General features: G+C 45.6%; 4 protein-coding genes across 4 annotated transcripts; 2 read left to right on the top strand and 2 right to left on the bottom strand.

Annotated features, from left to right (window-relative positions):
• The first annotated feature begins 1,633 nt into the window (after positions 1 to 1,633).
• On the top strand, positions 1,634 to 7,630 carry LOC108935613 (E3 ubiquitin-protein ligase RING2-A-like). The gene is made up of 7 exons (XM_018754365.2): positions 1,634 to 2,146; positions 3,336 to 3,430; positions 3,862 to 4,022; positions 5,166 to 5,381; positions 5,604 to 5,912; positions 6,093 to 6,318; positions 6,434 to 7,630. The coding sequence occupies exons 2-7, from the start codon at positions 3,353 to 3,355 to the stop codon at positions 6,560 to 6,562; spliced, it is 1,119 nt and encodes a 372-aa protein (XP_018609881.1). The 5' UTR covers positions 1,634 to 2,146; positions 3,336 to 3,352; the 3' UTR covers positions 6,563 to 7,630.
• A 700-nt stretch (positions 7,631 to 8,330) lies between these two features.
• On the bottom strand, positions 8,331 to 10,436 carry rps18 (ribosomal protein S18). The gene is made up of 6 exons (XM_018754369.1): positions 10,371 to 10,436; positions 9,971 to 10,069; positions 9,294 to 9,380; positions 9,054 to 9,155; positions 8,733 to 8,824; positions 8,331 to 8,451 (listed from the first exon to the last, which is right to left on the bottom strand). Exons 1-6 carry the CDS (start codon positions 10,371 to 10,373, stop codon positions 8,376 to 8,378), a joined length of 459 nt encoding a protein of 152 aa, XP_018609885.1. The 5' UTR covers positions 10,374 to 10,436; the 3' UTR covers positions 8,331 to 8,375.
• A 43-nt stretch (positions 10,437 to 10,479) lies between these two features.
• Positions 10,480 to 17,818, top strand: vps52 (VPS52 subunit of GARP complex). Its single transcript, XM_018754362.2, has 20 exons — positions 10,480 to 10,779; positions 10,930 to 11,017; positions 11,135 to 11,187; positions 11,322 to 11,397; positions 11,564 to 11,631; positions 12,197 to 12,372; positions 12,583 to 12,733; positions 13,088 to 13,188; positions 13,334 to 13,466; positions 13,784 to 13,841; positions 13,967 to 14,100; positions 14,509 to 14,664; positions 14,771 to 14,889; positions 14,970 to 15,093; positions 15,179 to 15,274; positions 15,445 to 15,552; positions 16,012 to 16,077; positions 16,471 to 16,582; positions 16,762 to 16,880; positions 17,108 to 17,818. Exons 1-20 carry the CDS (start codon positions 10,669 to 10,671, stop codon positions 17,252 to 17,254), a joined length of 2,196 nt encoding a protein of 731 aa, XP_018609878.2. The 5' UTR covers positions 10,480 to 10,668; the 3' UTR covers positions 17,255 to 17,818.
• A 635-nt stretch (positions 17,819 to 18,453) lies between these two features.
• Positions 18,454 to 22,166, bottom strand: LOC108935628 (uncharacterized). Its single transcript, XM_018754382.1, has 6 exons — positions 22,001 to 22,166; positions 20,792 to 20,838; positions 20,252 to 20,611; positions 19,695 to 19,964; positions 19,466 to 19,513; positions 18,454 to 18,804 (listed from the first exon to the last, which is right to left on the bottom strand). The coding sequence occupies exons 1-6, from the start codon at positions 22,006 to 22,008 to the stop codon at positions 18,701 to 18,703; spliced, it is 837 nt and encodes a 278-aa protein (XP_018609898.1). The 5' UTR covers positions 22,009 to 22,166; the 3' UTR covers positions 18,454 to 18,700.
• Between the last annotated feature and the right edge of the window lie 1,065 nt (positions 22,167 to 23,231).

Raw genomic sequence — 23,231 nt, forward strand, 5'->3', positions numbered from 1 at the left:
ATCTTTCCGTTTCATTCTTACCCAAAACTACTTTCTATATTTCATTTTGTGAAAACTTTTTTCCCTGATGATGATGGATGTGCCATCAAGTTGCAGCCGACTCAGAGCGACCATGCACTTGGTTTCCATGGCAGGGGAGGGAACAGAAGTGGTTTGCAATTTCCTTCACTCATGAAGGAAAATTCAGGGTGCAAACACACACACACACACACACCAAGCAACTCAGGAACTGTGAGGCACCTGCTTTACCTGCTGTACCAACTATCCATGTCCTATAAATAATTCTATAAATTTTCTAAAACTATAAATCACTGACTTATCCTTCCTGGCCACTACAGTAAACAAAAATGTATCATTATGCAATTTTATTTATAAAATGTATTATTTTTATATGTATACAGTTGCCATTTGGTTTATCCATTTTTCTGGATTTTTTGCTCATTATGAAAAGTGAATTTACATTAGAACTGATTTATTTGGCTTCTTTGTCCAAAACAATTTTCCATGTTTGATATTGAACTTTAAATAGATTCACCATTCATGCAGCAGGGTATTTTTACTTTATAAAATCAGGGAAGTACCTTGATCAAGGCTAATGGAGCACGAGGTGGATTTGAACCTGGATCCTTCGGATGAGGCCCTCCTTTATTTAACACCAACAAGTTCAGTTCTTTGTGTGATTCTGTGAACCTGAAATTGGCACATTAGGCTGCGAAAGCAAGCTTTTGTCATATCACATTTGAAATATGACATAAATCACATGTCATGTTTCACATGTCAATTGGTCACTAACTTAAGGTTATGTTTCTTTTCACTTCCTTGTATCCAGCACTTGTGCAGCCAGTTAGTTTTTATTTCGGTCTTTATTTTCAGGTATTTAATGTGCTTCTCACATGTCTTTTTTAAACGTTTGCGATATCAGCGTTGTTCACTTTTACTGTGATTTGTTACATACCGTCTGTAATTTTTCTTATATTAATAAACAGCAGCAGTGAATGAAATACTTATTCCTTTTCATTGTTTTCGTTGGGATGTAAATATATGGTTTCTGTGGAACTATTTTCATAATTAACCAGAAAAGAGCAGCACTGTATGTTTATTTGAACGCCAAAAGACAATATTTATTTATCACACACACATTTTCAGAACCGCTTGTCCCATAAGTTTGTTTATCTTTTTATCTATATTCCTTAGTTTTTTCATTTTCATGGTGGAAAAAATAACATTTTATGAAGTCACTTCAAATTTTTAAGATAAAAATAATATACACCAGAAGAGAAAGACAGCGCCATAATAAACAGCAGAGCAGTACAAAAGCCAAATATGAAGTGTAAAAATATGTAAATACGTGGGTTATTTGTCAAATTTAGAGAAATGGCTCGGGCGACAGTTCCATTCTATGCCGGTATCTGACAAATTGATACAGCTGTGGGCCTTTACTATGGTAATTCAGAGTAAAGGACAGGACCTAGTTTATGGGAGCGATACCATGGCATGGCATTGGCAGGGAGTGGGACTCGAACCAGCAACCTCGCTCACTGGTACACGGTACACCTCTATGACCTTAACCGCTGCGCCACCTGCTGCGCAAAGCGTCGCCCCCGCTTGTTGCTGCGGAGCTGCACCGTGCTTTACCATGCTTTGTACACTGACACGAGTCTCGTCTCTGGAAACGCTCCTCCGCCTTCGAGGCGCTCGCGAGGCCGCCAGGGGTAGCTGTGTGCCCGCGCGGCGGAGGAGGAGGACCCGCCGGGGAGGTGGAGGACACATCCGGCGGAAAGATGGACTCGCGCGGACGGCGAGGAGCGTAAACACGCACGGTGTTACAGCGCCGAGGCTTCACGCGCGCCAGGCTCGAGCTGCAGGTTCCGGCAGGAGCAGGAGGTTCCAGCTTCGGCGTTCGCGGTGCTCAGATCGCACGGAGCGCGCGGAGCAGCTGCCTCCTCTGGGCGGAAGAAGAAGCAGGAGGCGGCGGAGCGGCGGAACCGACCGTCGGCGGCCATAGAGCGAGCCGAACCGAACCGGAGCGAGCTGGACTGCGTGTTTTTACGCAGAGCGCAGACTGAGAACTGAACGGCGAGGGTGCGAGTCGGGTTCGAGACGTCGAGGCGCCGCTGCAGCTGGGTTAGTCGCTGTGTACGGTGAGGTAAGAGCCGCGCTGCGGGTTCAGCTCCCGAGCGAAAGAAGCGCCGAATCAAACACCTCCGACAACAACAACAAGCGCCTGTGTTTTGGAAGTTAAAAACAGGAACTGCAGAGTATCATACATACGCCGGCTGGTGGTCACTGCTCTCGTCTTTGTGCGCGTGGTACGGTCATTCGCCGATTCGGGTGCCTTACGGAGCCCTAAACTACGCGATAGCTAGAACAGGGAATGGGGTTTGAAAAGAAATGGAAGAAAAAGATGCTTTGTTTACGTTTTGAAAACAGTTGTGGTGCTGCACTGGAGGATTTGGACCTGGAACCCGACGGTTGTTGGTTCGAGTTCCAGTTGCCCGTTGTTGTTGCTGTGGCGCCAGGTACTACTTCACTTGTCCTCAATTATTCCAGTAAAAATACCAAGCTGTATTCGCAGGTTAAACGCTGTAGCAAATCAATAATTCTGTTGTTGAAGAACAAAAGGTGTGCAGTAGGTTGTATGTTCAAGGCCCAGGGAGGACAGTCACAGTGTTTGATAAACTGCACTTGGCACTGCTTGGATGTGTTGCTTCTTATCTGTGATGGAGAAGCACGTGTTGACGCTGTGGTGTGAATTAACAGTTGAAATGAGACCTTTGTGAGAGTACCAGTCCACCAATAAAATTAATGAAAATTATGTTAATGAAGATGGAATTTACTGTTTCTGTGAAGGGTTTTTGGGTGACATTCTCTCAGGGCATGTGTGAAATTTTGGATGGTGGGCGGAGCTTCCTATCCTGACACCTGACCATCATCAGAGTTCCCTCAAACTGTGTTTTTTTTTCCACTTCCAACACTGTGACTTGTCTTGGTGTGTTTCGGTGTTAGCTGCGCTGGGGGACAGTTCACCAGTTGTTTATGTGGTCAAGGTTACCTCATTTTCGCTTAAAATACAAGGCTGGGATAGGTGAGGGAATGTTGAAGGAGTTTATAGAACAGCTACAGTAAAACACAGATTTAATCAGTAATAATCAGTGTGTCAGTTAAAAACAGCCTATCAGGACATAAAGTCTGAAGTAGGATACAGGGAAATATTTCACAGGATTTAAGTTTAATAATGAGACATATCTGGCGAGTTTCTGGTGATGTTTTGATTGACGTGACCGTGTGCTGACATTTTAACATCTGACATTTGTCTTTTTCTACTCTCTTTCCAGGACTGTGAGAAGCCACGATGGCCACGCCGGTGAATGCGCAGAACCCCAGCAAGACATGGGAGCTGAGCTTGTATGAGCTGCACCGGACACCACAGGTGGGTATGGAAAGAAGAGGCAACGCAGCTAACCCCTCACACACACACACACACACACACACACACACACTTCTGCGAAACAAGACTGTCCATCTATCACCAATAACTGCCTGTCAACTGCTGAGAAGCTGTGTGGCGCTAGTGTTGTGCCATCGTGCTGCCCGTTAAAATGTTTTTTTGCTTTACGATGCATGTAATGGCTGTCGGATGACAGCCTTTTATTGCAGATTATGCAGTTTAAAAGATTATATGCTGCTTCCGCAATTTATGATCACAACTGAGACCGGAAGTTTGCTCCTAATTTGATTTCCTCATAAAATAAGGACTCGTTGTGTTAGCGAATATCACGGATTTGGATTTAGCGTGCATCAACAGTTCGCGTATAGTGCAATGTGGTGCTCGAATGTTTTGTTCCTCTCACCCCCCCCCAGGAAGCTATCATGGACGGGACAGAGATTGCTGTGTCCCCCAGGAGCCTCCACAGTGAGCTCATGTGTCCCATCTGCCTGGACATGCTGAAGAACACCATGACCACCAAAGAGTGCCTACACCGCTTTTGCTCCGAGTGCATAGTCACAGCCCTCCGATCTGGGTAACTCTACCCTCCGTGCTGTTAACTGGCTTTAACCTCTTCGCTCTATCTCTACTGTCATGTAACGGATTGTGCGAGTTGTAGGTTTGTCGCTTTATGATGTATAACTGGTGCTCAGTTTACGTTGGGGTTTCCTTTTTGAAGACCCCTTTCTGAGGCGACTTAATTTCAAGATGAAATTCCCATTATTTAATCCATAAGGACATATAAATAATTAACATACATTAATGGTACATTGTATAATAGGGCTTTGATATATTTTTTTGAATAGTTTCACATCATGTTTACATTTTTCTCCAAAGCAACTTAAAATGTTTAGGTCCTTACAATTACTTACCCATTTATACAGCTGGGTAGTTTTTACTGGAACAATTTAGGGTAAGTACCTTGCTCAAGGGTATTACGGCCGTAGGTGGGAATTGAGCCCGCAACCTTCGGATCCAAAGGCAGCAGCTCTAACCACTATACTACCAGCTGTCCCATAATGTTAAAATAATACTAATATAATAACATTAATACAGGATCATTATAATTAGACTGTATTTCCATGCTGCCCTGTTTTCAGTTTCATGTATAAGTAACTTAACTCTTTTTGCTTGCTAGCCATTTTAAACAAAAAGTGACTTGAATCACAAATCAAAGGGTTTGTAAACAAAACCCAAACTAAAAGAAATGCGGGTGCCTCGCAGCAGCGCGCCCAGTTAGTGTTACCGTAAAACAAATGGAGCGGTTGTCGTTGGACGTTACAACTCAGCATCAGGTTACAAAACTAATATAATTAATGGCACTGCTGTCATAAGTCGCGTACTGTGTTATAACTCGAGGACGACCTGTATTCCCCAGTGGCGCGGGCTTGTCTGGAGCTTCTGGCAGTTTTTAAATATACTTTTTTTCATGCCATCTTGGGAATGGTAAATATCTACTCTGATGTTAGTGCTTTATTCTACATTTTTTCTCCCCACTGAAGGCTGTAGGGTACACAGCAGTTTACCCATGAGCCAATGACAGAGTTCTGCTATGTTGGTGGTCTCTGCTGATTGACTGGATGGGTGTTTGCATGCTGTGCTCAAAGCAGTGGTTAATTATGCAGTGCGTATGGGGTTATTGTTGTAACTATGCCCTGTGCTCCGCCCTCCCCCCCAGGAACAAGGAGTGTCCCACGTGCCGCAAGAAGCTGGTCTCCAAGCGCTCGCTGCGGCCGGACCCCAACTTTGACGCGCTCATCTCTAAGATCTATCCCAGCCGGGATGAGTACGAGGCCCACCAGGACCGCGTGCTGGAGCGCCTCAGCCGGATGCACAATAAGCAAGCGCTGAGTTCCAGCATTGAGGAGGGTCTGAAGATGCAGGCGCTGCACAGGTCAGGAACCCAGCTGGGCTGCTTGTGTCAGGACTCCATTGTTCTGTAGGCGCTTGTGTTTTGTTTGTTCAACAGGAAGCACCCGGTTGATGTGGCATTGTGAAAAGGGGTCCTGACAGCTGCCATTCCAACTTCATTAACTTCCTGTGATTTGTGCGAAAAGGCCTTTGGTCCCTCTGCAAGATCATTTAAGCCCTGTTTTATATTCGTTTCCCTCCGCAGGGCTCAGAGGGTGAGGAAGCAACAGCAAGAGAGTGACAACACCACCTTCAGCGGAGGTGAGGACAACTGTGATGCGCGCTCCCACGATTCAGCGGCCCCCCGCACTTCCCACCCCTCCAGTCACGCCACCGAGGCCGGACCGAGCCGAAACAAGCGGCCTCGGGCGTCAGATGAGTCCTGCCCCGAGATGGACCGGGGCAGCCCCACACCTCCGCCCTCCCACCAGCATGAGGGCCCAGGCTCTGAGATTGAGCTTGTGTTCCGCCCCCACCCCCATCTGGTCAACACGCAGGAGTACAGCCAGACCAGGTGAGTAGCTGCACATGTTGTGGTCTTTGCAGTCATGTATCTTACAAGTTTATAGAGATACTACCTGCAGAGACAGTTCTAACATAACCTGATATTTCGTCTGCAACGTAACGAAATGACTGTAGTCTGAGATGGATCGTTACTGTGGAGTAACGGAAACTTGCATCTCCGTGTACACAGATATGTGAAAACAACAGCCAACGCGACAGTGGACCACCTATCCAAATATCTGGCTCTTCGCATCGCCCTGGAGGAGCGGCAGGCAAGCAGGCAGGCAGACAGAGCGGCAGGAGGGGACGCAGCGGCAGGCGATGAAGCGGGTGGAGGAGGAGGCGGGGTCAACCTGCAGGACGTCAGTGAGAAGCAGTACACTATCTACATCACCACATCTGGTGGGCAGTTCTCGGTAAGTGGAGTCAGGGCTGGATACAGTTTGTGGTTTGTCTTGGAGAAATATCCACGCGTTCAACGTCTGCTCTGCAATACTGCTCTTCTGCCTTCCTCCCTCCTCTGTGTCTCAGACGCTCAACGGCTCCCTGACACTGGAGCTGGTGAATGAGAAGTACTGGAAGGTGAGCAAGCCGCTGGAGCTGTATTATGCCCCGACCAAGGAGCAGCAGCAGCAGCAGCAACAGCAGCAGCAGCCGTGAGAGAAGGAGGGAGGGATTGCAGGAAACTCAGACCCCACCAAACTCCACCTATCCCCCAGCAATGAAGACACTTGTGCTTTCTCTCTGCCTGTCCCCTTCTACTTTTGCTGGTGGTGTAGATAGGCCATCGGCCTTGTCCCTTTTGTGGTGCTTACAGCCTGAGAGTGGAGCTTGGGGGTAGTGGATGTCAATTTTCCGGTACTTTCTACATGCTCCATTTGACATAAGGAGAGAGAATCTCGTATCACTGTTTCCACCCCCCTCCTCAAATCTGAGCACACCGGGACCTTATTTATCACCAAACACAAAGCAGAGATGTCATGTACTGTTGAATTTTAATCTTCAGATCTGGACCATGGACCTGTTTCTTTCTCATGCAGAGATGGCTTTTTGCCTTTTTTAACCCTGATATCCAAACACAGTGAAGAGGTGCTGCTCTTCATTGTATTCAGATGTGCCAGCTAACACTGTGTCCGTAACCCAGCCCCAGCGCCCTGATTGCTCCTTTTTAAGCTCCCTCATTTTGTACAGATCACTTTTTGTAGAAAAAAGAGCACAGAGCTGCTGTTGGTAGCTTCACGAAGAAAGGGAATCTGTTTTTATAATTACAGAGGAATGTGACTTTTTTTTTTTTTTTTTTTTTTACACAGAAGCTGGTCTGGAAATGAAGGGATAGTGTGCAGTTGTGTAACAAAATAAATTATGCAAGTGGAAAACTGATTGATTGAACTTGGCAGCTCATGGCTTGTGTTTGGGGTCCAGCAAACCTTGAACCAGGTCAAACCTTGAGGTTCAGTTTTTAATATAACTATCCTTTTATGTATTAAGAAATGGACTGAAACACTGTTCCCGTAGGAGTGGACTTACAGCACCCAAAGCGCACATTCATGTACACCTGCTCCATGTCGTTCTGTACTTGGCGTGCAATTTTTGTTCCGAGGTTCCTGTTCTGTTGCACTTTTCTATGTTTCACGCAATAATAGTTACCACAGACAGCTTTGAGATGCCTTAGTATTTATAGTTGCTGTTTAAAATGTTGCTTTGCTGTGTGCTCTTCAATCAACAGATACAACTATAAAAATAAATTTCCAATTGTACATAAATTCAGTGGTCCTTTTTAAGTGTGGGGTACATATAGTACATGTTCTGGGATAGCAGTTAAAATACCAATATGTAACTCCCCCTGCAACATCTGAAGATGGGAGGAAACTACAGAAATCTTAAGTTTTTCAAACTTGCACTGCCTACAGTGTTGCCTTAATGTCTCCAAGTCAAACTGTTAGTCATATTGTGACACATAATGCTTTTTATGGTCAGAAGTGGCACCTTTGGTTCAAAGAGGACAAACCAATTCTTGTCTACTTTCTAGATGAATGTTCAAGTCAACTCATCTCACATGCCACCTTGACTATGTGACAAAATACTACCCTACACTCACTGTATATTGCTTTGATGAACAAAGTCTCTTGAGAAACTGCATGGGAACACTGGCAGCTCCTTTCCATTTAGGCCCTTGCCCGTGAGATCATAGGTGTTCGTTTTCCCCTATGCTTTACGGATGTCATCTAATTAAGACACTTCATGAAATCAGAATTACTACTTGAGAAATCCATTTCTGAAATATATTTGAGCCAAGACCTAAAGCAATCTGGGGAAAAAAAACAGTCCCTGTATTCTGATTTAAATCAGTCATCCTTTAGCAGTTTTGCCCCACCTGATTTTATCTAGCCTACATGGAAAGTACGGGTTGATAAGAACAGAGGCAGAGGCTGGAGAATTGTGCCGTTTATTGACAAAACTAACAGAAGAGCATTTACTTCTTCTTGGACACACCAACGGTACGACCACGACGGCCAGTGGTCTTTGTGTGCTGGCCACGCACACGCAGGCTGAGAAGGAGGAAAAGAAATTTCCATGAGACCCTCCCAATTACGAAGAGCAAGATCAAAATTTCTTTGAACAATTCTGTACTGCAGTTAAAACAAAACCTAGTAAATATTCTAGGAACATTTATCCACTTCTGTAAAGTCAGTCGAATTACCTACACGTAGTAAATCTAGTTCACGTTTTCAGCCGACTCAACTACTGCACAGTATGCTATGTTTCAAACCTGTGTCTGGTCACACTGAAGATTTCTGCAGTAATCAATGAACTCTACAAGAACTCTTACCCCCAGAAGTGCCTAAGACCACGATGAGCCCTGATTTTCTTCAGTCTCTCCAGATCCTCTCTTAGTTTGTTGTCCAGACCGTTGGCAAGAACCTATAACAGCAATGGAGCACAATGACATATGTATTGCCTTTATACTACCCATTAAATTTATAGTTAAACTATCAGATCTGAAAACTATTAACAAAAACTATAGTTTTCTAGTATTTAAAAAACTATATGCTTAAGTAAAACATTTAGTACAAACTGAACAGATTTATAGTAGCCCACAATATGCCAACAAAGATCTTACTGGGGCTTGTTTTTTTTTTGTAAACATTACCTGACTGTATTTTCCATCCTTGATATCCTTCTGTCTGTTGAGGAACCAGTCAGGAATTTTGTACTGACGTGGATTTTGCATAATGGTGACAACCCTCTCAACCTAGAGCACAAAGAGCATCCTCAACTGTAATTTATCATTTGAAAGATACTGGAGGAAACAAATGCAATCAATGCACATTTCAGCATTCGCCAGCCACATTTCTACAAACATTTACCAAGATGACAATCCAAGTCTCACCTCATCTTCTGTCAGCTCTCCAGCCCTTTTGTTGAGGTCGATATCAGCCTTCCTCAGTACAACATGGGCATATCGTCTTCCAACACCCTGGAAGTGGACAGCAACACAAGTTTTCACATAATCTCATGTGCTTAGTCTGATTCTAAAAGAAAAAGGCAGTGCATTGGCCATGTGAAACTAAGCCCTTATTCCCTCAAATTAAACAGTCTAGCACTGACATTATGTCTACAAAGCATGCAAAGCTATAAACAGATATACATAATAACCAAATGAGGACATCTGCCGACAATAAATAATGAACAGTATGCAGGACCATAAACTCTGGAGAGCACAGCAGGCTGCTATGGGATGTTTCATGATTAACAAAAATAAAGTAGGTACACTACTAAGCCAAACAAGAGACCAGTGGTGAGAGGTAAACCATAGCTCCGAAATGCGTGGAAAGAAATTTTATGCATACGATCGCCATAATAAATAAAAGTCACGACACACAGACAGAGTAACTTAAAAACTAACGAGGGCGACGCGTTACACTCTGGTTGAAGACAATACTAACACGCTACTCGCACATACAAGTACCACATTTCATCAGTTTATTACAAATGAAAGATGTAATGTGTCTCATTAAGTCCGAGCACACAGTAAAAACCGTTAACTGTCCTGGAAGTGAGGCGCACCTTGATGGCGGTGATGGCGAAGGCGATTTTCCTTCTCCCGTCGATGTTCGTGTTCAGAACACGCAGGATGTGCTGGAACTTTTCCGGAATTACCAGAGACTGCGAGAAAGACGGGGTGAAGGTTAATATTTCAGAGAGGAATGCTGCTTTCTCGCTAGTCAAGATTCAGTGTGGACACGAGCGCGGGTGGCGGGACGCACGCAGAGAGAGGATACCGAGCCGACTAACTAAGTTGTATTTCTGTACAACCACAACCCGAACTACACTAATAACTAGACTCGACCAAAAAATAAACCTTTACCGACACTCGCGAAGTCGTGCTTACTTAAAACAATGTTATTTAGAGCGGATGAAAACAGATTATTTCACATTCCAAATCCCTCCAAAGCCACAAACTCACCATCTTGGACGCAGGTTCCGTTTCGAAGAGGAAGTCCCCTACTTCTCGCGAGACTTTATCAATTGCAAGAACTAACGCCGGAAGTGGTTCCGTGACATGAAATCTCTCCGTCTGGAAACACCGCCCTCTCCATTCTTTCTTACTTTAATACATTTGGCTTTGCGACTGTAGCGAGTTTCTAGCTCGCGTAGTAATGAGAAATTAACACAAAATTGCATTAAACCACAACTGTATATGTTACTTGATTTGTGGATTGGTGTGAATCCACTGTTATAAGTACGCAGCGATTGTGAGAGCGATGATGATGATGGCCGACGCGGGAGTAGTAGTAGTAGAGACAAGCTCCGGGCTGTCCGATGTAAACACAGCCGGTTCGACCTCCGCGGCTCTGGCCTCTTTACACGAAGAGGTACTTAATTCCTCTACTTTTATGACATAAAGTGTTGACATTGGTTCCTTTGATTGTTTCGGAAGACCAGACGCGGAATTGAATTATCGTTGTTCGGACTGGACTGACCACCAGCACTCTCGTAAGAAGTAAAATTTTGTCTATTCGCAGATGAAGTGCGATCTGGAGGCAGTTCCTGCTCTGAACCTGGGCGAGCTGGACCTCACCACGAATGAGTTCATCCTGGATGAAGTGGACAGTGAGTTTGTCTTGTGTGTGTGTGTGTGTGTGTGTGTGTGTGTGTGTGTGTGTGTGTGTGTGTCTCTCAACCTGAATCCCCTCACTCATCCATAACTCTCCCCTTTGTGCCCCACAGTCCACATTCAGGCCAATCTGGAGGATGATCTGGTGAAGGAAGCGCTAAAAACCGTAAGCGTGACGTTCCGACACAAAATACCTCCAATTTCTTACCGAAAGCCACGTTAAAATAAGATGTGACAGTAGGGTGTGCTGTAACTGATCCCGCTGTCACTCTCTCCATTTGTTCGCTTGCTCTTTTCCAGGGTGTGGACCTCAGGCAGTACTCCAAACAGGTGGAATCCGAGCTTCAGCGCATCGAACAGGCTTCAATCAAAGACTGTATCCTTTCTTCGAACGCAGATTTGTTTGCTGGCGGAGGAGAGGATGGTGGAGACAGTCAGGTGTGTGTTGTTAATGTGGTCGTGGGGAAAAAAAAAAAAAAGCAGAGCATCTCCATTCTGTATTAAATCACAGCAGTCGAAATCCCTAACCTCCCCTGTACCAGACATTAAAGAAAGCCAAAACATTGCCTCTCTTCACAACCAGATTACTGCCTGTGACTCTATATTGGAGGTAAGAAAATGTAGAAAATGTTCTTTGGTGTTCCCTGCTTTCTCATGTCTCAGATCTGGCAGCATCCAGTATGTCTGCACTGTATCTCTTGAGTTTTCTTTTCATGCAATTTATATGATGAAGATAAATGGAGCATCTGGTTCATAAATAGGGGGGCACGGTGGCGCAGTGGTTTTGACCGGGTCCTGCTCTTTGGTGGGTCCGGGGTTCAAGTCCTGCTTGGGGTGCCTTGCGATGGACTGGCGTCCTGTCCTGGGTGTCTCCCCTCCCCCTCCAGCCTCGCGCCCTGTGTTGCCCGGTTAGGCTCCGGTTCCCTGCGACCCCGCCTGGGACAAGTGGTTTCAGATGATGTGTGTGTGTGTGTGTGTGTGTGGGTTCATAAATAGTGCCTCTTGAAAACACAGTGAGTATTAGTTAATTGCCAAGGGAAATGTCTTTATTGATGTATAACTAACTATGTCTCTGGGTGCTGTATTCATGATGCAATACAGAACCTGCATGCTGCGATTTCATGTTACACACTTGCGCTTCTCTGACGCATTGTCCTAACTTACTCCGCACCCAGCGCATGGAAGGGATGTTGAGCGGCTTCCAGAGTGACCTGTCCTCCATCAGCAGCGAGATCCAAACGCTGCAGCAGCAGTCCGTCAGTATGAATGTTCGACTCAAGAACCGGCAGGCTGTGCGCAGCCAACTCAGTCAACTGGTGGATGAGCTGGTGGTGCCCAGCACCATGATCTCGTACGTAATAGTGTTGCTAACTGCGAACATACAGTTTGGCTTGGCGTGAATCTGTGTGCATATACGTTGAATATGCACTGCTAAGTCCTGTTCTTGATGGATTCACAGATCTCTAGTTTTTCGTCTTTTTAGGTCACAGATCCTACTGCTGAATACTCACTATGGCCTCTCAGATGAGGCGTTCTCACAGTTTCCACTTTGCTGCTGCAGGGTTATCCTGGAGAGTCCTGTGACAGAGCAGGAGTTCCTGGAGCAGCTTCATGAGCTCAACAATAAGATCAACTTTGCCAAGGAGCTCAGCTTCCGTGAAACTCTGGCCTGCTCCGACATCCAGGACATTGTGGACCGCCTCAAGATCAAGGTCTGGACAGGAAGACGAGTTAATGGGGGCTTGGGGGAAAAGGACAGGAAATACTGAACAAATGAAGGAGACTGTAGGTCGTGCTGGAGGGGCTGCAAGAAGAGGTGACTGAAAAGAAAGGCCCTGTTATTGGGAAAGGATAAAACTGATGCTGAATTTTTCCGCCCAATTTCTTCAACATTCTCAGAGTCAAAGAGGTGTAACAACAACTCATTGATCGACAACAATGAAACAATGCTTGATAATATGTAGATGGAAATGAGACGACTGTGTAGACCTGGTGGAATTTGTTGTAGTGAATAGAATGAATACAGTATATTTTTATTAATCTGAAGTTCTGCTTGTGTTTTCCAGGCTGTGACTAAGATCCGAGAATTCATCTTGCAGAAGATTTACTCCTTCAGAAAGCCCATGACTAACTATCAGATCCCACAGAACACACTGCTCAAGTATAGGTAGTGGCCTGTGACAAAGGTTGAGATTTATGATATTTCAAGTTCTTGCTGAACTGATGAGAAAAACTTGAATTTGTTAATTCCACTGCATCTGTTGTTTTTGTGACAATCTTTATTACTTATTTCCTTTGTCTGTGTGCTGTAGATTCTTTTATCAGTTCCTGCTGGCGAATGAAAGGCAGGTGGCAAAAGAGATCCGGGATGAATATGTGGGCACCATGAGCAAGATCTACTACAGCTACTTCAAGTCGTACAGCGGGAGGCTGATGAAAGTGCAGGTGAGGGAGAGGAGTGGGAGGAGAGGACAGATGAACGGGAAGATGATGGGAGGGAAAGAGTAGGAAGGAGGCAGTAGAAGGTGTACTGAGCAGAGGGAGGGGGGCATGCTGCAGATTTGCAGTTTTAAAGTTTCTGATGCAAGCACCTTCGGTTTAGAAACGGAGAGCGGAAGAATTAATAGAAGAGCGCAAATTATATAAATGTTGTTTCTTGTTCATTTGGAAATGAACAACACACAGTCTGTTGTGAAGTATTTGTAGTAGATGGGTTCCTGTTAGAATTTTAGCCGTTTCTTCCGTTCTCTTTTGCTTTCTAGTATGAGGAGGTGGCGGACAAAGATGATCTCATGGGTGTCGAGGACACGGCTAAGAAGGATATCCTTTTGACCCGGAAGTTTGTCGCTGACGCATTCTGTGATTTTCAGATGGGATTTTTGCCCGTTTGGGCTCATAAGTCGTGTCAGTTTGTCTGCTTCAAAGGTCCTTGACAGCACCTGCAGGCTTTTTTTCCAAACCGTCGCTGAAGAGCAGGAACACTATTTTCACCCTGGGCCAACGAGGTGCAGTGTTGAGCCCTGCGGAGCTCGAGGGGCCTATTCTCATTCCCCACACTGCACAAAGAGGGGACTGCAGGGTAAGAACAGCGGCGCCTCCGCAGTGTCCGTGGGACCCCATTTTCAGAACCGCTGTGGTTCATTTCTGGTCGTGCAGCTTCGGTAGCCAGTTTTTCTGTGATCTTTTATTCTTTCTCAGCTTCTCATAGGTGGCTTGTTTTTCACTTTATTAATTTTCATCCAGCTGGCAACTTTGGTTGACTTATAGTGTTAGATACACTACACTAAGTTATCTATCCATCCATTAGTATACATACACACGCAAGTGTGATTCACCAATTCGCCTGGATCACATGTCTTTGGACTCTCGCGATAATCATGATAAGAATTTTATCATTTATTAAATGGAGTCATATGAATAATTGTGAAATGTACTAATACACGGTCACAGTGTTTACCCCCACTTTCTCCCTCCCGAACTCTGTCAGTACCCCTACGAGACGCTGTTTCGCAGCCAGCACTACGCCCTCCTGGACAACGGCTGCCGGGAGTTCCTTTTTATTTCCGACTTCTTTATGGTGGCTGGCAACTCTGCACTGGACCTTTTCAACTGCATCATGGGAAAGACTCTCAGCATGTTCCTGGTAGGGGCAACTGGAGCCTGAGTGCTTGAGTGCTGTGTGGGATCAGTAATCAGGTAATAGAGAGGTGTGTATGATCAGTCCCTTGCTGTCTCCTGTGACCCTGCAGAAGAGCATGTCCACCTACGTGTCTGACTGCTACGACAGCATCGCCATCTTCCTCTGCATCCACATCATCCTCCGCTTCAAGGCCATCACAGCCAAGAGGAACATTCCGGCACTGGACAAGTCAGTGCCGAAGCAGTGCTCTGTGTGTGGGTGTGCGTGTGTGTATGTGTGTTTTCCTATAAGAGTCTGTCTTGGAGCAGGTACTGGGAGGCTGTGTTGGAGCTGTTGTGGCCGAGGTTCGAGCTGATCCTGGAGATGAACATCCAGAGCATCCGAGACACAGACCCTCAGAAGCTGGGTGTGCTGGATACCAGGCCACACTATGTCAGTACACAGACACACACATACATCCTGACTGTCTAATTCACTGTGGTGGTAAACTCACAGTTCCTGCCAACCTGCGTTCCAGATCACACGCCGTTATGCAGAGTTCTCCTCCGCCATCGTCAGCATCAACCAGACGTTTCCCAACGAGAGAACCAACGCCCTTCTTGGGCAGCTGCAGGTATGTTGCTGCTGGGTACCATGGTAACCACGAAGGCTTTTCTCAGTAAGAAACCTAATCACTGCATATAAACAGAGTATGGTATTACTTCAGTAGTCCACACAGATTTTCATTAGTGAGGAACCCAAATTGCAGAAGGTTTATGGATGTTTTTATTGGTGTTTTTTCAGGTTGAAGTGGAAAACTTTGTCCTGAAAATGGCTGCAGAGTTCCCCTCCAGGAAGGACCAGCTCATCTTCCTCATCAACAACTACGACATGATGCTCAGCGTTCTTATGGTGAGGCAGCAGAAGGGAGGTCTTCTGAATTGACAAACACTGTGAAAAACTTTTCTTCGGCGCCTGTTTCATGTGATTTAAATTGTAACTGTGTCCTGGTTAATTAAAGTCGACCTTGGTGTCATTCATGTGTTGAAGCTGGTTTCAAGTTCTTGAATATCATTCCAAATGTTAAACAAACCCCTTCTTCAATAGTATATTTAGCTTTTTTCCCCTCCTACATGGTTTTATTTCTAAAAGGTGAATGAGCTTTTAACCCAAGTTCTCTCTAATGCAATAGAAGACAAGCAAATGCATCCAACCATTAACATTTTCGTGACACTTTTAAGTGAATCTGTGAACAGTGGCCCTTCTTACTTTGGCCATATTGCCCATTCTGAGCAGTTCTTCACTTACCTCGTTGATTGATTGATCGAATGATTGATCAAATACCATCTACAACTTCCCTCCTTCCCTCAGGAGAGAGCAGCAGATGACAGTAAGGAGGTGGAGGGCTTCCAGCAGCTTCTCCTAGCCAGAACGCAGGTACTGCAGCGCTGTCAGAATCCTGCTCACATGTGCATCCTCTACTACATACTTAGCCGATCGAGTTTAGTTTTTGTAACAATAAAATATGAGTTTCCAATCCATGCTCTTGTAGCCATTCGTGTTAAACTAATAGTGGCTCCAGGTTGTGTTGTTGGGGAAAAAAATTGGACTAATGAGATTTTAAGTTTGAAGTAGACGTTTTGTGTTTTTAGTGGTAGTGTCTGTACTTTGTCATTTCATCAGTGCTGTTCACTGTTTTGTCTGAATCTGTTGTCAAAGCCCTGATATAAAATGCATTTGTTCCTTGAACTGTAGCTGCTGCAATGCTCTCTCGCTTCTCAAACACTCCGTTTTCCTGTCTGAGCGTCTCTCTCTCTCTTCGTGTAACAGGAGTTCATAGAGGAGATCCTGTCCCCTCCCTTTGGTGGGATGATTGCCTTTGTGAAGGAGAGCGAAGCCCTCATGGAGAAAGGGCAGCTGGACCGGCTGAAAAACGATGAAGGTGAGGATGAGGATGAGGATGAACAAGTGACTCCAGCACATTATTTGCCATAGTGGGTTTGTTCCTTGTTCTTCCTATAAGAGCAATGAATTACACATGTGAGTTTTGCCTTTGGGCTCTATGTGTCTGACCAACTCCATTACAAAATCTGTCCCCTCTCCACCACTTTGTCACCTCAGCCCGGATCACCCAGCTAGTCAGGGGGTTCTCGAGTACCTGGAAGCAGTCAGTGGAAGCTCTCAGCCAAGATGTCATGAGGTCCTTCACCAACTTCAAGAATGGAACCAGCATCATACAGGTGCATTCAGTAGACTTGTGCAGCGGTCATTATTGACACCTGTTGTCAAGCACATCATTGTAATGTGAATTTTCAGACATATTTTAAATGTTGCTATGTTAAAAGTGGGTGATGTTACAGGGGGCTAAAGGGATGACTATTAATAGAAAACATTTGTAAAATTTTCCCTGCATCTTCATGTACTCATGTACTCTGGTACTGATGGTATCTTTTTCTGACTCCATCAGGGAGCACTAACCCAGCTGATCCAGTACTACCATGGCTTCCACAAAGTCCTCTCCCAACCCACCTTCCGCAGCCTGGCCGTCCGCTCTGAGCTCATCAATCTCCACCACCTCATGGTGGAGGTCAAGAAGCACAAGCCCAACTTCTGAGTGGCATGTTGATGAATGGAGTGGGAACTGGACTCAGACTCTGCAATGAAGACTGTGGCAGTGAGGGGAAATACCTTTCTGAGAATCACTCCTATTTTTCCATTTTTAAACTGGGTTCCATCCCATGGCACTGTCCAGCTTTTACAGTCCTTTATGAGTGACTGTCAGTACATTTTAAAATGAGGGAGGTTAAAAGACGATGAGGCTGAAGCATCAGTGTCACCAGTCACTTCAGACTGAAGTGGACACACTTGGGATTTTTCTGTGTCTGTATGGATGTCACAATGTTTTAACTGCAGTGGCTTGTTGAAGAATCTGCTGGGTGCGAGGCTGATTAAATCCTTTGGTATGAAAATTAATGAAAATTGGCAGAATCTCTGATGGGCTCAGTTTAAGCTGATGGGTTCTTGGAATACTCTACATATTTAAATTGTGAATTCTCTAATAAATGTATATGTAATAGTCATTCCACTGGTAATCATTCAGTAACTGTTTCAATATGATTCTATTTAAAAAAAGAACACTTATTTGAAAAAACCATGATTTAATTTTTTACTATGTTTACCTTTTACATATAACTAACACACACACACACACACACGTTTTCGGAACCGCTTGTCCCATACGGGGTCGCGGGGAACCGGAGCCAACCCCGTAACACAGGGCGTAAGGCCGGAGGGGGAGGGGACACACCCAGGACGGGACGCCAGTCCATTGCAAGGCACCCCAAGCAGGACTTGAACCCCAGACGCACTAGAGAGCAGGACCTGGTCCAACCCACTGCGCCACCATGCCCCCCACTACATATAACAATTCATTCTTACACATCATTTCTTGCAGGGGATTGAAATGGCATATAAAGTAATGTGCAATTCAGTATTTTCAGAGGTACTGTTGATTTCACAGAAATATTACTGTACACGTAATATGAATTCTGTTGCAGATACAAATTACATGTATTTTGGTCCCGAGATGTTTTGGGGCTGCTTTGTGAACGGTGGCCTTTTCTAGCCTTTGTGTTCTTGTGTGAATAGAATAAGTAAATGTTGGTGTACTGGAGAAGTATTTGGAGCATTGTGTTTTCATTGGTCCATTGCAAAATGTTATCGAAAATAATCTTGCAAACCTTCTTTCATGTAATATACATTTTAATGTAATTCACTGAAGAAACTGGTAACTTTTCTCACAAGATTAGTATCTACAAAAATATTTTGACAAATTGTGGCCACATAAGAACCGCAAAAATGACAATGTCACATTGATGCATGAAGACAGAGGTACCACTGAAGGTACATTAAATATGTAGAACTTATTTAGTAAATATATCTTCCTGTGATGAAGAGTTAAGTGCAAAACCAGAGGTAGAGGTATGGTGTAAGTTACAACATTTCATACAAATGAACATAAAGTGATACTCAGTTTCTCAAATTTCTGAAAGCAAAGTTTCTACAACGCAAAATGCATTGAAGCTGAGCAGAGCAGAGAGACCACAACGGTGGTGAAAAAGCCGCTCATGCTGTTGCCTCCTGAATGCGCCTCCCTTTCAGCACCTGTGGAGACACCACAACACAAGATTACCTCAACCCCAAAGACGGAGGGTCTCCAACATAAGTGTACATGAGGCATTTAGGGTAGCTTTGATGTGAGCAAAACCCCTCAAAAAAAAAAAAAAAAAAATTCATAAGTACATGATCTGACCACACAGGGTGGCAAAACCTACAGCTGATCTTGCTCACTAAGAACAACTCATAATAGACCCGTAACTTTTGTGGTAACTTGCATCATTGTAAAATACGTCCCATAATGCAGTTAGGGAATTAGTAATGATTAATGAAAACGATGTTGAACGCCAAAGTTTTATCTCAAGCCAAGGAAAATGAGCCCATCCATTATTAAAAATAATTTGTTCAATGGACCAGAGTCTATTCCGGAAACACAGGGCACGATGTAGGGTACAACCTGGATGAGACACCAGGCCATCTCTCGCACACTCACTCACACACACTTTAGAGTAACCAGTTCACTGGAAATATGACTCAGTTGTGGGAGGAAATAGAGCATCCAGAGCAAAAGCACACGAACATGGGGAGAACATGCAAGATCTGCAAAGAGTTAGATTTGAACCCAGATCCCAGGCTACAACCCAGCACTGTCTATGCCACCCCACGATTGTACAGGCATTGTTAATATTCATCTTTATTAATGACTAACCTCGTGCTGCAAAGGTCTCATCCTTGATGATGGCTTCTTTGAAGGCCTCTGAAGAACATGAGAAACATGTAGCATTAGCGTGATGCTGGAGCGGAATCCTGTGAATGACTGGATTTGTTCAACCAACTATATATTCATCATGGTGTTTTAATACAGTTTGTGTGACTTGTATAAGCAATCCATATGAAGGGTACAAGTTGATGTTGTTGCAGTAACTCGAACCCCTCACCTTCCACAGTAAGAAGTGTGGTGCTGATGGCCAGTCCGTCAGGGTCCAGCACTTTGTAGACCCCGGAGTCGCTGAGTTTTAGGTTCCGGAAGACGAGCACTCCGTCGCCCTTCTCCACGAGCACCTGGCTGCTCGTCTCACCATCCTGCTTCCACTTTACGGTTCCCTCCGTGTCCTTGGTCCCCTGGAAGATCACGGTAGCGGCCTGAGACGTGTGCAGGTTCAAGACGAAGTCATCTCCGGCCCTCAGCGTCTGACTTGACTTGTGATCTGGTGACAGTGTGAGAGACGGGCTGAAGCAAGGTGACAAACCGTTATGATGCTCCACCACACCCAAGGATGGCAAGACTCATTTCTTCTTGTTCCCTTCTTTGTCTCATTCCAAAGAAAAATTTAATCCTTTTAATTCTTGACTGCAATTCTCAGTAGTCCCGAAAACAGAGTAACTTTAAAAAAAAAAAAACACGATCCAATACAATGAAAATTAACGCAAATATTTGCGTTTACTGGCAGACAGTGATACGAGAGCACAGCCCGCTGTCTTCAGACCCTCGTACCTGTGACCCTGAGCTGAACACTTTGCAGGAAATTCCTTCTCTTCCGCCTGCTTTGTCCGACGATGATGAAGCTCTCGTACAGGCCGTCGTCCGTATACCTCACCTCCATGAGGTGCAGGGAGCAGTCCCCCTCGGGGATCCTCTCCCGGGGAACGTTGGCCCTGCCCTCGTACCCGGTCCCCTGGTACAGCTGGCTCCCTTTCAGCTCCAGGACCGTCTCCTGGGGCGTTTGCCACTGGAGGTGCGGCCCAGGGGAGAGGGGGGACCGAAGGGCCGCGTCTCCAGCACATGTCCAGTTACAGGGCAGGGTGGCCATTCTGCCCACCTGCACTACAATGAACGGGGTTCCAGGGAAGGAGCCTGTGGGGGTGGGGACTGTCAGGACCCTCACAGTGTAACACACAGTGCATACACCTCTCTGAGCTCTAATCTACTAGTAGTGCAATGTAATGTGCTGCTCATGTGCAATATTTCCAACATATTGTGGAAGAGGCACTGATCTGATGTTTGTACGATTAACGGATCATCATCATCACTCACTGGAAATGCGTACGAGGCAGAGGAACAGAAAGCTGCGCACTGAGGACCTGAAACGGAACATGTGAAACACGTATTAGTGGCACACAGGTCACACGCGCGACTTTTGTTTTGTTGCTCATGGAAAGTACACACCCCCCCCCCCCCCCCCCCGGTGTGTTACACATGCGGGGAATTGGGCGGATTCAGCGGGCGCACCAACCTTTAGGTTTCGCTTGCGCAGCGCTCGCGTTTTACAGAGAAACGAAAGTGAAGGAACCGTTACGACCTGTAGGGGGCGCTCAAAGCGATCTCCAATTATACCACACACACACACACACACACACACACACACACACTTTCTGAACCGCTTGTCCCATACGGGGTCGCGGAGAACCGGACCCTACCCCGTAACACAGGGCGTAAGGCCGGAAGGGGAGGGGACACACCCAGGACGGGACGCCAGTCCGTCGCAAGGCACCCCAAGCGGGACTCGAACCCCAGACCCACTGGAGAGCAGGACCCGGTCCAACCCACTGCGCCCCCCACATTATACCATGCTTTACACTGATATCAAAGTAGTACGTAGTACTACACACACACACACACACACACCCACACGCACTTTCTGAACCGCTTGTCCCATACGGGGTCGCGGGGAGCCGGAGCCTAACCCGGCAAAACAGGGCGTAGGGCTAGAGGGGGAGGGAACACACCCAGGACGGGACGCCAGTCCGTCGCAAGGTACTCCATGAGGGGCTCGAACCCCGGACCCACGGGAGAGCAGGACCCGGTCCAACCCACAGCGCCACAGCGTCCTCCCTCCTACGTAGTATTTACAACTAAAATAAATTAACGTGGGTACCTTTTTTTTGTAAATATCCGGTATACATGATTTAAAGGTTTGATTTCATTCAACTACCCCTGAAATCACACACACACTTTCTAAACCGCTTGTCCCATACGGGGTGGCGGGGAGCCAGAGCCAAACCCGGCAACACAGTGTCCCCTGCGCCACCGCGCCCCCCTCTGTGTTATAACACAGGAAAAGGAATATAAAGAATAAAGCTGTAACACCCAAGAACTAAGACTATTCTAATGCAGCACAATAAACAAAATGTGTCATTTAAAATGACATGTTGCGTCCAAAGTTAAACGGAGAAATTCTTTTCTCTTGGTATTAATTTATTATCAAATAATGGTAATATAACAGCAGGATGACCGGAAGCCCACCTGTCCATTGCTTTGATGGTCGCCCGCTTCGCCGACTCGCGTGGATCCCCCTACACTACAGCACGAGGCTGTGCGCGAGGCTGTGCACGCGACGGATGCTTGCGGCGTGTGTGTGAATGTGTCTGCTGGTGCTGAGTTTGACAGCGCTCGCGGTCGCGTAGCCCGGGAATCGAAACCTAAAGCGTATTAATAATTGAGCCTCGCGCTCCCGTTTCCTGGGGGGCGCGCGGGGTCCGGGCTCGTGACCGCTTCCTGATGACTGTAAATTATAAATACACAGCACTTAGTGGGGGGTCTTTCAGTCAGTGCGCCGTCAGCTTTTCCTGCTCCACAATGAGATTCTTTTTTAGACTGATTCTACATCTCACCTGGAGTGAGTACTGTACTTCCCTTTTCTCATGAATGCCGAAAGTGATTGATTGATTGATTGATTGGTTGATTGATTGATTGACTGACAGGATAGATAGATAGATAGATAGATAGATAGATAGATCGATTTGTGAGCATTTCAGGTTTAGAGGAAAATAAAATGTGATCCAACCTTCACATTCCTTTGATCAAATTTGCAGTAAATGTGTCAATTCAGATGTAAGCAGCAAACATATATATGAGCAGCAATTTATGAAAGTACTGAGGATGTGTGCTTATGAATAACTGATGATTATAAGGCAAAAAGCAGGTAAGGTCAAGCTATCCGGCAGCCGGTTGAGCAGATGGAAACAAAGATGTAGCTATGCTGAAATAATACTAACAAAGTGAAATGCAGTTTACTTTGCTTCCTGTTCAGTGGCTTCCAGCTGGGACCAGGTGTCATCCTCTGCCGCTTTGTATTTGGGTACACCTGGCGAGAGCGTGACTCTGCCCTGCAACATCACACTCATTTCTGAGATCGTGTGGTTTCGGCAGCGCTCCGAGAACATGATTTTGCTCACTGCCACTTATGAAGAAAAGGTGAGCAACGAAACAACAACAACTTTCTTTAATGAGGACAATAACCTCGACACCAAAGAGGACAACGCAACCGGTTCTGTCAGCCTGATCATAGAGGAAGTGAAAGAGTCGGACCTGGGACTTTATTACTGTGCTCAGAGGGACAGTGGGTATCTACGCTTTGGAAAAGGAGTGCGACTAGACTTTGCAGGTAAATTCCCCACAAATGCAGTTTTATGCTATTCTTGTCTTCAGCAGCAGAGGGTGCAGTGGTAAAGGACGTGGTCTGAAAGAACACAGT

The sequence above is a fragment of the Scleropages formosus genome, chromosome 23 (assembly GCF_900964775.1).
Source record: "Scleropages formosus chromosome 23, fSclFor1.1, whole genome shotgun sequence".
NCBI classification, from domain to species: domain Eukaryota; kingdom Metazoa; phylum Chordata; class Actinopteri; order Osteoglossiformes; family Osteoglossidae; genus Scleropages; species Scleropages formosus.

Coding starts and splice junctions, on each gene's coding strand:
- LOC108935613 (XM_018754365.2), top strand. CDS start 3,353: ATGGCCACGCCGGTGAATGCGCAGAACCCCAGCAAGACATGGGAGCTG. Junction 5,382..5,603: donor AAGATGCAGGCGCTGCACAG/GTCAGGAACCCA, acceptor TTCCCTCCGCAG/GGCTCAGAGGGTGAGGAAGC. Junction 5,913..6,092: donor CAGGAGTACAGCCAGACCAG/GTGAGTAGCTGC, acceptor CCGTGTACACAG/ATATGTGAAAACAACAGCCA.
- rps18 (XM_018754369.1), bottom strand. Junction 8,825..9,053: donor AGGATGGAAAATACAGTCAG/GTAATGTTTACA, acceptor TTGCTGTTATAG/GTTCTTGCCAACGGTCTGGA. Junction 8,452..8,732: donor GGTCTTAGGCACTTCTGGGG/GTAAGAGTTCTT, acceptor CCTCCTTCTCAG/CCTGCGTGTGCGTGGCCAGC.
- LOC108935628 (XM_018754382.1), bottom strand. Junction 20,612..20,791: donor CTGCCTCGTACGCATTTCCA/GTGAGTGATGAT, acceptor CCACCCCCACAG/GCTCCTTCCCTGGAACCCCG. Junction 18,805..19,465: donor TGAGACCTTTGCAGCACGAG/GTTAGTCATTAA, acceptor GTGTCTCCACAG/GTGCTGAAAGGGAGGCGCAT.
- vps52 (XM_018754362.2), top strand. CDS start 10,669: ATGATGATGATGGCCGACGCGGGAGTAGTAGTAGTAGAGACAAGCTCC. Junction 12,373..12,582: donor GTGCCCAGCACCATGATCTC/GTACGTAATAGT, acceptor TTGCTGCTGCAG/GGTTATCCTGGAGAGTCCTG. Junction 13,189..13,333: donor AACACACTGCTCAAGTATAG/GTAGTGGCCTGT, acceptor TGTGTGCTGTAG/ATTCTTTTATCAGTTCCTGC.